This window comes from Clupea harengus, chromosome 9 (genome assembly GCF_900700415.2).
Source record: "Clupea harengus chromosome 9, Ch_v2.0.2, whole genome shotgun sequence".
Lineage (NCBI taxonomy): Eukaryota > Metazoa > Chordata > Actinopteri > Clupeiformes > Clupeidae > Clupea > Clupea harengus.
In genome coordinates, this window is record NC_045160.1 from 11,843,918 (window position 1) to 11,856,033 (window position 12,116).

The 12,116-nt window shown below is 43.9% G+C and overlaps 1 protein-coding gene across 3 annotated transcripts in view; it reads right to left on the bottom strand.

Moving 5' to 3' along the window:
• The window catches only part of tyw1 (tRNA-yW synthesizing protein 1 homolog (S. cerevisiae)), a 66,515-nt gene that overhangs the window by 49,783 nt on the left and 4,616 nt on the right, over positions 1-12,116 (bottom strand). The window contains exons 1-7 of one of the 3 annotated variants that reach the window (XM_031573424.2): positions 10,962-11,163; positions 10,438-10,568; positions 10,100-10,231; positions 9,250-9,351; positions 7,869-8,063; positions 7,434-7,727; positions 5,868-5,987 (exon numbers count right to left, since the gene is read on the bottom strand). In XM_031573424.2, the coding sequence (XP_031429284.1) occupies positions 5,868-5,987; positions 7,434-7,727; positions 7,869-8,063; positions 9,250-9,351; positions 10,100-10,231; positions 10,438-10,568; positions 10,962-11,043 (1,056 nt within the window). In that variant the 5' untranslated portion in view covers positions 11,044-11,163. Of the gene's footprint in view, positions 1-2,643; positions 2,941-5,867; positions 5,988-7,433; positions 7,728-7,868; positions 8,064-9,249; positions 9,352-10,099; positions 10,232-10,437; positions 10,569-10,961; positions 11,951-12,116 lie in introns of those variants that run through there. The other 2 variants (XR_006152581.1, XM_042708709.1) reach the window with 2 other exon arrangements.

Below are 12,116 nucleotides of genomic sequence, written 5' to 3' on the forward strand. Positions count from 1 at the left end.
AGGCTACTGCTGGTGGAGGGCTGAATGGGTTCTTTACTGGGCAGTAATGTAAATGAAGAGAGGGGCATTTCGGAGTGCTGAACAGCTGTGGGATCGCTATAGAGCCCAGGCCTAGACCAGCTGTTGTACTGCAAGAGTACCAAGCAGTGTGTGCAAACTGCATTCCTCTGAACGAGTGCATATGCCCAATGTAAACAAACGCTGACGATGATCTTCCTGGGGCCATCTCACAGGCTGACACTCCATTATCAACGGTCAATTTCTCATTAGTGGTGGACATGGGAAAGCCTCTCTCTCTGCATCTCTCTCTCGCTTTCTCTCTTTCTCTCTCCATCTCTCTCTCTTTCTCCACCTCTCTCTCTCTCTCTCGCTCTCTGACTCTGCAGCCGGAGAGAGACAGCGATTACAGCCAAGTGGTGTGATTAGATAAGTCTTGATTTGATAACACTCTGAGGCACTTGTCGCATTTTCTAATGCATTCCAGCCAAGCATCCTATTGCCTCATATCACCAGAGATAAATGCCAGGGAATGATCCAGTCCCGAACGCCACCGGCAGAATCCAACCGCGAAAGCTACTGAGGGGTGGCTGAAGGTGGTGAAAACATACACAGAGGCTAGAGGAACTCAGCGGGGGGGGGAGGGCAGGCCTTAGGCGGCATCGACTACTACCTACTCAGCTGTGACATGAAACAAACTATCTGAGGAGCCGTGGACGGGACGTTACATCACATTACGTCAGACGGGAGAGAGAGAGAGAGACTGTCTGGACTTATCTCGCTCACACCCAGTGCCAGGCGCCGTGGGCCCCTCAGCCATCACCACCTGTATCTGCCCTCTGCAAATGGGCGCCGCCAAACACACCCACCGTAGCGCAAAACACAGCGCCTGCCTGAGAAGCATGACAGTTCAACAACAGTAACTGCTTTGGTCGTGGTGGAAAAAGAGGTTGTAACCCCCAACACTCTTCAGGGCAGAACCTCTTGCCCTCAGCAGACGGTGGGATATTTGTCAGGCTGCGTAGCGGAATTGCTCATCTTGATTGTCCTCCACTAGAGGATAACCTCGGAGAACCACAGTGTCCTCACCCAAGGCACTGCAGTCACGCTCTACTGATGAGGTGGAACGCGGGATGAATGCTGATCGAGGAAGGCCCAAGACAACCTCTGATTTCAGCAGATCTATTTATCTGTTTTTCCCTTTAGATTCTATAGTGTCGCAGTGTAAAAAAAAAACATAGTCTTGAAACAATGTAGTTGTTTACTCTAGAGGACATTTATTTTGAGCAGTTCCCCCTGTCTGGGAAATGCTGTGATGTTTTGATGTTTCTCGAGTATTGACTGGAAAAGAAAAAAAACAACAACATTTCATTCCTTCCTTCCTTCCTCTTTCCGTCACCTCGCTTCTTCTAGGCTTTTAATTAAGGTTGCCTCCCCAGGTCTACCATTAAAAATCACAAAGAGGAGGGGAGGGGGGCTGACGGAGGAAGAGAGAGAGAGAGAGAGAGAGACAGACAGAGTGAAGAGGGAAGGAAAGAAACAGCATGAGAATCCACTCTTGCTCATGCAGCTCTGGCACTGCGTGTTTGTTGGGAGTACAGACTGTCCCTTGACTAATGTCCAGCCAAAACAGAAAAAAAGAACAGACCAGGGGGGGGGGGGGATAGAACAAGGTGGTGGTTGTAGTGTCTGGACTGGCAGAGCCTTGTCACTCCACCACCAGATCCAGTTCCCAGAATACTTCTGTTTGCTGCTGGCTGTAATGCCCCCTCCACCCCCAAACCCCCACCCTGCCGACTCCCCACTAGCATCTGAAGTGGACAGAACGAGAACAGTCTCTGCTCCGTCCCTCTCCCCTGAGTCCCCATGCGAGTGGACAGCGGTGATGCAGTCAATGGTGCGCAGGAGTGGCGGAGAGGAGAGGCGCGGAGATGGGATAGGAAAGGATGGGATGTGTTGGGGCGGGCGGCCAGGCAGGCAGGGAGTGGGGGGCTGGGTGGTGTTGTTGGGGGTACGTCGGCAGGCCTGGCAGCTGACACATCCAGCCTGACACACAGCCACAGCAAGGCTGAGTCGCTCCGGCTGCTGCCCATCCTACTCAGCTCAGTGCAGCACGGTGAGCTGCTGCCACCATCTCCACCCAAAACACCTCATCCACCCCTCCAGGCATCGCGCCAGCCTCTGCCACACATTCTGTCCCTGAATCCAGCTACAGCCCTGACAACACCATGGCACCGAGACTTGGAGAAGAAAACCAGGTCAGGTAATGATAGAGACGAAGCAAGCACACATTTAGCAAAAACACACATAATTCACACTGGTACATGTCTGATGCTGAATGCTTAAAATGCACTCAAACACCATGACCTTCGCATCATAGTGAGGAGATACATACATACATGGTGTAATTAAGGTTTAATGTCCTGATTGACATTATGTTTACTTCACATTCACTGCTGGGATGCTGAGATGCAGACAGGAGCAGCACATTATGAGTATACATGATGCTCTGTTAGTAGCAATAGAGTTCTGCTCAAAATAGGGCTGGTGTGTTACTTCTTCAATGCCACAGACGAACAAGAAAGCTCCTGCTCTACTTACAGGACGAGATGAAAGAGGAGAAAAAGGGACATAAACACGCCTTGCCTTCTGCCTGCTGTATCTGAGCCCCCATCCCATCTGCACCACTATATAGATGGAAAATCCACATTCCTGCACTGACGAGATGACAGGCCAGTTCAAAAGATCTTAAACCATCTGGGTGTGATGTGAAGGAACACAAACGACAAACTAAACCACATTGATCCGCTCTCTCTCTCTCAAAGGCTGTGAGACAGGCTCATTTTTCAGCTGTGTCTCTTCTGCCCCCTGCAGACAGAAGAGGGGAGCTACACGCAAACTACACCCAAACAGATAACAACTAGGGCTGTCAATCGATTAAAAAAAATTAACTAATTAATCGCACATTTTGAAATTAATTAATCGCGATTAAAAGTTTTCTTTTTCTTTCTTAAGACTAAATCTTATAAATAAACAAGTAATCACTTCAGACAGCGTGTATTTTAGACACTGTTGTTTAATTGTATTTTTTTTTAACACAATGGTGCCCCTTGACGGTAAATCGTAAGATTTTCCCCTGAAGCAATTCGAATCACCTCAATCAGCCCACTGTCATCAACTATGTTGATGGGCCGACAGTCACCGGCAACCCAAATGGTAACCTTTTCACGGACTGGTCTAGTTATTTTCCTAGAGAAGTCGTGGAGTATGGGTTGGCGATCATCTAACCTGGGACTGCTTTCTTTCAGGTGCTTTGCATTAAGGTGATAGCTAAATTCAGCTTGACAAATGCTACATACAACTTTAGTTTTGTCGATTGTTCCGTCATTTTGGCTCTTAAACAGAGACTTTCCGCCCAACAATCCCTCAGCTCTCTCCATCTTCAACTACCGCAGTGGTTCTCAAACTTTTTCTGTCATTCCCCACTTTGAACAAGGGTGGCTATTCAAGCCCCACCTGTCCCTCATCGCTCTCATAAAATGGTAGGCCAAGCCCCCTACTTCCGGGCTATATTGCCCGAGGGGACACAGGTTCAAGTCTGGCCTGATGTAATTTCCCAATGCTCTCCCCACCTCTTCTCCGCCTCGCTTCCTGTCATTACTTCATGTCCTATCCAAATAAAGGCATTAAAATTTTTTTTTAAAAAATGATTTTTTTTTCTTTTTTTTAAAGTTGCGTTAATTGCGTTAAAATATTTTATCGCGTTAATCGCGGCCGCATTAATCGCATAGATTAACGCGTTAACGCTGACAGCCCTAATAACAACCCCTTTCACCACAGGTGCTTGGCAGACAGTTTTCACCAAAGTGAGATCAGTGTGTGGACACTAGTCATTTTAAAGGCTATATTCCTTCCCTATAGGCCTTCTTTACTTTGTACTCCCACAGGGATCAAAGACCTTTGATGCCTCATTCCCTCCTTTTGGTTAATGCTGCTTGCGCAGCCTACTGGCTTAAGGGCCTCGATTTCAAAACTCATTTCTACGTCACCTTAATTAATTCCAAGTAATGCAGATTGAGTGATTATCACGGTACATTATGCAGAGGAAATCTCCAGGGCAGACTGCAGATGAGGCTAAAAGAGCTAATATTCAAAGTGCCCAAATGCATAGCCAAGCTGAGTGACTGATAGCCTTGTATACATTTACATTTGAATCACAATTAGACTTTATCAGCCTGTGCAAATGAGTCGGTTAGATAAGGCTAAATGAAGTTTCCTCTTCATCAATTCTCTAATTTGTATATTCTAATAGGCTTATCCCTGTGGAAACTGAGCGCAACAACTCCTCTAGTTCACAAACTACAGAATGATTTTCATGTTTGCAGGAGAACAGCAAGAAATAACCCGTGTTTGACAAACAGGCAAAAGACTGGTGGTTTTTACACATGGAGCAGGACTGAAAAATCCATCCTGTTTAAACATCTACCTGCAGGTTTTTGGCGTGCGAAAGCGGGACAAAATTTGAAAGATGCGGGCAGGAGCAGGATAAGATATTACACAACTTTGCGGGAGGGGGCAGGAACGTGGCGGAAAAATCCACCCCACACAGACCTCTAGTTCACAGGGGCACAAGAAATTATGATTGATACAGACACAGCCCTACTACCTATGCACTACACAGAACAAACAGCTCTAGAACACCTGGGAAGCCAAAAAGATTTGTTTGGAATTTGGAAATATATAAAAGTGTATGGGCTTATTACTCACTAAAACCTGAACTTAGTAGTAGCTTAGTTAGTGCCAAAGATTACAGAGCGAGCACAAAGCACTCTTTGGTTAGCGCTAACTTCTGCCAGACTCTGCCACCATAGAAGTGAACACACACAAGCAAAGATGTTTAAGTTCTGAAGTTAATACATTCACACCAATGGTTTAGCTGCTGATGACATACTGCAGGACATTGCCAGAATCCTGTCAGGGCTAGCTCACTACATTTACAGACAGCAATATAGACATTAAAAAAAGAAAAACGTTTCAAATAGAGCAATGCAATCTGACAAAACATATTCGAGGTCAATAAGGGCGTGAAGTGCAGTTTCCAGAATATCTCTGTGGCACAGACCAGTGGGCAGGGCGTTGGTGATTATTCTTCACCTCCACACCCTTCTCTCTGAGCCTGCTAGAGGCCCTGTTCATCTAAGCCCTCGTTCAAACAGCTCTCAGCCCTGAGCGTTTAGGTAATCCAGTTATCTGAGGTCGTACACTTTTCCATCTTTCATTTTGGATTCATAACACAATCTGACAAGTGTTTGTTAGATTGTATTAGATAATATACCGTTCAAAATGTTCATGCACACCCGGCAGATGGATCCAGTCAAACGTGTAATCACAGGACAGTGGTTACCATGATAACAGTGGTTACCACGATAAAAAGGACATGATAAAAAATAAAATAACAGTAACAGCTGAAAGATCTTAGGCTAAGGGGCGGCACTACAGTTTGAAGAAAGAGCTACCATAAATAAGTCGATTTGAATACAAACTGATGAGCACTGTTTGGTGGCCTAGGCAGGATAACGGCCCCTGAGGTGTTCCAATAAAAGACTATGGACTTGATGATGCATCACGGAGCTCTTTGCCTCTGCCTTATCCCCTATTTTCTTGATTTGGGACACCTCAGTGAATGAAAAAACAAACACTTTAAATAAGAACATCGTAAATGTATGAGTGCCCCAGTAAACTTCTTGCATCAGTCACATTGTACCACCACACACGTTCATGTTGTTGGGGACATTCCTGCTTCTGTATGCCAAGGAAACTCCATAAGGGGCCACGTAATCATCTAAAAACCTGCATAGCTGACATGTTACCTTGACTTTCTTGATGAGGTTCATGACATTCCCCAGGTCCTCCATGTCGATGACAGACCCATGACCTGGCTCCTCGTCGTCCACGCTCTCTGCCTCGCTGCTCGACTCCATCAGCTCCTCCTAGGAATAACACACAGCACACTCAGCCCTCCGTTACCTGCCATGACCCCCATCAACACACACACACACACACACACACACACACACACACAGACACACACAGACACACACACTCGCTTTCTCGCTCACTCACTCAACCTCAGGCGTTACCGCCCATTCAGAGCCTGTGCAAAAAACGAAATGATGAATTGCTGTGCGGCTCGGGAAACATTTATTAATGGCGTTACCTTTGTGTTGCCCAGGGTTTAATTAAATTAGGAAGCAGGTGCCCTTTTATGGGCAACGCGGGTGGATTCAGTGCCCTTGATTAAAGTCATTTATCCTGCATGTGTACCAGCAGGATTAACTTGAGTGCTAAATCAAAACAAGGCTCTGTCTCTGATTCCCCTCTGACAGCGCCGTTGTGAGAGCTAAGAAATGTCTGATACATTACTGTCGAACAGCAGCCTGGCTTAGCAAATAAACGCGGGGACAACCATGGTGAAATATGGACTAATCATGTGTGTGATGAATTACAGCATTAACAACATTTTAAAATTCTAACCCAACCCAAACGCCTCCTTATAACAGGCCTTGGCTGAAAGTACTGGGAAATCTTGAAAAAAAGAAAAAAGCTGGTAGGCATAGCCTTTTCAGCCTTAATTTTCAACGGTTGTAGTTCATAATTTCAGTACCGTAATTTCCGGACTATTGAGCGCACCTGAATATAAGCCTCACGCACTAAATTTTTTAAAAATAATTATTTTTGACATAAATAAGCCGCACATGTCTATAAGCCGCAGGTGCCTACCGCAACATTGAAACAAATTAACTTTACACAGGCTAAAATGAATATCAAAACTAATACAATAGTTAGTTTTGCCAGTTAGATAAGTGCACTGTTGCTTTAAGAGCGCACAGTCGCAAGAGTCAATCAGAAGCTAGAACGTTAGATTGAAGACAGACGCTAGTTTGAAACCAGTGAGCTAAAGAACTTGAAGACTGGATTTGTATTGTTGTAAACTTTTATTTTATTTTCTAAAGTGTTTTGAGTTGTGTTCTGTCTACGCTGGTAGACTGTGGTTATTTTGACATTAGTTAAGTTATTGAGAGATACTGAGAAATCGCGTGGAGCTAAGCATCCATGCGGCTGCATCCATGCTAGCATCCTAGCTCCACAAAGCCACCGTAAACACAAAGCCACCGTATACAGTCACAGGTATCATAATCCATAAATTAGCCGCATCGTTGTTTAAGCCGCGAGGTTCAAAGCGTGGGAAAAAAGTAGCGGCTTATAGTCCGGAAAATACGGTAAGTTGTCTCCAGATTGTAAACTCTAGACACACAATGCCAAAGTCATGTCTAGCACTGTAAGACTAATCAAACAAGGGGTCTGAGAGCATCTAATATAGGTATGCACATCTGTCCCCGTTACTGACAGAAACACAGCTCCAAACCCACACTGACCTCAGAACTGTGTGGTTTCTGGTCGCTGGAGCACTTCCCAGCCTCCGCTGCCGCACCCTGCTGCTTCTTCTTGCTCTTGCTCTTGCAGGTGCCATTCTTGCACTGGCCGCTGCAGCTCTTCTTCTCCCCGCGGGCCAGCGCCTGCAGCCGGCTCAGCAGGCGGCCCTTCCACGCCTGGAAGTCTGCCTGCACGCTGCCGTGGCGACTCTTGGCCACGTTGCAGTCACCCTCGCCGCGTGTCATCACCCGGGAGCCGCTCAGCATCCACAGCCACTTGTCTACGGATGTACCCACCTGAGGGAAGCGAGAGGGAGGCCAAGAGAAGAAAGGTTTCTGTGTTACCATGAGCTTCTTGAGAGTAATCATTGGGATAAGGCTACTTGCACAGGAATTTGTATCCATAAAGCTCCGCAACTGCACCCCTTGTTTAGTCACCGTGTTAAAGTGGTCCTCATAGGCCGAGTGGCCCAGGCCAAACACAGCATATCTCAAACCTTTGAGGTAGGTTTTGCCATATCGGAAATCTGTGGAAGCCTCCTCCAGCCATTTAGAAAACCACTCTGCGTTCTCCGTGGGTTTCCCATCTGTGTAGGTGGCCAGGAGGAACACACAAACTGCTTTGCTAGTGCACTAGAAACAAATGACAAAGGAAAAGCCAGAGGGTAAGAGTTAAGATACACTCGTCTCGGGCAGAGGCTCACTGCCTCCCCTGTAAGCCCACAGAAATGTGACATTCTGGCTGTCTTACGTGTGGTGTCTATGTCAGAGAAGATACTGCTAACACTAATGTCTCCAATGATATTACCAGTTGAGAGTGGTGTATTTATCCTGAACCCTAGAGTTCAGCTAAGGGTGACTTCTTTCACTCTTTTCCTGTCAACCGTATTACTAGCCAACTGAGCAGATGAGGGTTTGCTTGTCTACCAAATACAAACGCATTGATCCACGTAAAATGGATGAACGCAAGAAAGTGAGATGTCTGTGGTCCTTGTATCCATATTTTTAATATACAGGCCCAGAATATTGTTCAGTTGGATAAATTCATCACTTCCACCGAAGCCAGCTGACCATTCATTTCTCAGAAATCTGCTAACTTATTCATCACCCTGACAGGCCTTTAAGACTGGAAGCCAAATAATGTCAGACATAAAGGATCACAGATCGAAGTTATTCTGTTTTGTTTGTGTCAAAATCCATCATTCAGCAATTGGAAAAATAACACAAGTTAGAAACAAGTTGCTATCAATCAATATAGTTTATAGTTTAGGTATTTAGCAGACAATTTCATCCAAAGCGACTTACAAGTAATTATGTAACCTGCATTTTGTAAACAAGCGCAGTCTCGCTCCAGACTCAAACTCGCAAACAAGGGCATAGGATGCGTGCTAGCATGGAGGCTAAAACCCATGGGTGCTAGTGTCTGTTTCTAGCATGTCTCTTAAGGAGTCAGCGAGTGAAGTTAACTCACTGCACAGTACAGTACCCACTGGCTACCGTTACACTACCATTAAAAATAGAGTAACAACAACCAAACAAAGAATATGACTGCAATGCTTTATTTAAAGCTTCATCCGATGTTGCCTGCCAGGTCACAAGAATTCCATTGCTCTGATGACGCTAAGCTATTGGGTGCAAGTGACAAATAAAACACTTTGACTTTGACAATACACTATTGGCCCATGTTCAAGATATATGACCTTTCTAGAGCTTTAACATTTAGCAAATGGACTTGAGATTTGCACAGGGATTTACCAGGTGACAGGCAGATAACAAGCTTGCGTGCGCACTCACACACACTCAAATAGGAGAATCTCACCTCATCTGATAGTCTGTCGTCAGGATCATAATCTTTCAAATCAATCACCTCAGATACAAGTCCCAGATTCTTGACATCTTCAGCAAGCTCTCTTGCAAATCCCTTCAAAGATAACATCATCTTAACAACTGTATATGTTCGATGGAGAACAGTATGATTAAGCAGTTATAGAGCATGTAGTGTGGTTAAAAGTTTCTGAATAGTCAGAATTCATAGGTTAAGATGCAAACTGGGACTCTGTCAGAATACTGAAATTGTGTATACACCTTTGCTGTAAGCAGCAGTGTTTGAACAGGCATTTTGTCAACACTGGACAGACACTGGCAAGATCAACTCAATTTCAAATTCCACCATAGGACCTGTTCTACTAACATTACAAAACTTTACTGTAAAGACTACTTCAAAGGTATTCAAAGTCATAGAATACTGGTTGTCATTGCACATCAAAGGTAACACACTGATTTGCTCTGCATCCTGGAGGGAAAATGGCTATTGGGACATTAAGTATCCAATATACAGAATACTTTATGAATAAATATGACATCATCCTAACCTAGAAACCCCCCATTGACAGTTACAAAGAACACAGGGCAAGGCATGACCCTGAAGTGACCAATGTGTTTGAATAAGCAGTTCTTTTTCACATTATATCCAACAGAAAAACAGAGCACATATAGTGTGATCACTGCAGACTACTTAGTGCTAAAGGGGCATTAAAAGTAGATTTAGATCTTGTACAAACTCCTGTCATTTTTTCTTGTACTGAGAAAACCCTAATAGCCTTCACAAAGTAACTTTACTCCCCAAATAGTCTGTCTCAGGTATGAACACATTAAACGTGTCCTTCTACCTTTGCAGTTCCAGTTTGTGATCCGTAAAAAATCTTCACGCCAGAGACATATTCCACTTTCTCCTTTACTGGATATTTTTTCGTTTCCGCAGTTTGGAAACGCCAGGGACTAGCAGGTCTAACGACCTTCTTCTGCAGAAATACATGAGAATGATAGCGTTATTCATGTGTGGACCTGAACATAAACGTACATTAGAACTCCAGACGGTCGGAGGTATGAAAGCAGAGGAAGGTCACCGCATAGTACATCATCATACAAGACATCTTATAACAGAGGTCTGACAATCCAGCATATGGTTCATGTGATTGTTGAGGAAGATAAAAAAGATTCTATTCACCTTTTTCAGCACCAGGTTTAGGGCAAACCAGATACCCACAACGACTGCCGCAGCGGTGTAAATATACAACCTGTTCTGCCATAACGCCAATACGTAGCCTTCTGTATAGCGTCGGACATTATCCAAATTACCTAAGGATTTAAAACAGCACCACTATTTAAGTCCTTGCGTAAAAGCAATCAATGTGACAGGTCCGAATATTTAGAAAATAGAATAATAGTTGGCTAGAATAATTATTTTTTATGATAAGGTCAATGTAATCTTTGACCATCAAAGGTTACAGTAGCTGGCTGGCTAGCTATGTAAGGCAACTTTGCACTATCCACAGACTTTTTTGGTCAGACAATACATTTCTATCCGTTAGCCAGGAAAGAATCGGAAAGGAAATGTATTGAAAATCGTTTAATGAATTATGTCCCCTTGTCTGACACTGCCTTACGATTCGTACCTAGCTGGCTAACTAGCTATCATAGTTTACTGATGTTGTAGGGTTAGCTAATTTAGATAGCAAGCTGATAACTCACTTGGTAATTCGGCGCCAAAGGCATAAGAGACAGTATCCGCCAGCAACGTGAGTGGCAACATTGTCAATTTCGTGAACATCATAGACTCCGGAGTATTCAACTTGTCCTTCTTGAATATGTGGACTGAAAGTATTGTCCCGGACAAGTTGAAATAACCAGAAACATATTAGATGTAGACAGCCATATTGATAAACTGTGGAATTGTGGGTAGGTTATCCTGGGTCACTGGCCTGTACATGGAATGCCCACCAGAGGGACACCTCACACCAGCAGATACCTTGCTTTCAGGCAGCGTTCTGAGATCCTGATCTGTTTTTCAAACCTCTAAATTCAAATCATAAAATCACAGGTTCATATTTCATGTATATATTTATATGTCTTTTGCAACTAGCCGTCTTCGGCCAAAAAATATATTAGAGACTGACATATAAAGACACAGTTACAGTGCAACAAAACATGTTTTTTTTTTATTGGCCAAAACATTGGGATTTTACATTTTCTATGCATCTCTACACTTAGGCACAGCAGTCTCCTGAAGGCTTTCAGTAAACACGGTAACGTGGAGACTTACAATATAAAGGTTGACAATTAAAGTTAATTCTATAATGCACCTTTATTGTTAAGAGTGTTGCTGAAAATACACAAAAATATAACCATTAAGATGTTGTGTAATTTCACAGCATTAAGCCTATTACTATAACAACTACACAATGTCTATGACTTATTTTCTCATGATTTATATTCACTAAAAAGTAGCTCATATTTGTGTGCCTTGCCTGTACGCCATGTTTCACTGATATCAGATTATATAGTCTACAGTAATACTGCAGACTTAACTGAAATTCAGAATGTATCATCCAGGCAGCACTTTTTTACGAACTTTTCACTTTTGCCTGATTCTTCTGTTGCTTCTTGTGGCGGACCACTGCAAGGGTGGTGAAGAAGTTCCCCATGAAGAGCACCAAGAAGCAGAGGCCAGTCACTGACACCTTTAAGAACAAAACACTTCATTTTGAAATTACAGTCTTAATTCTTTAACCATATGACTTTTCAGTTAGTAGGAATTGACAGCCTTCACATAAACTCTTTGGGCAGACATCCTCCATTCTAAAAACTCAGTCAGTAAGTAGTCTGTTATCTCTAACTATAACTATA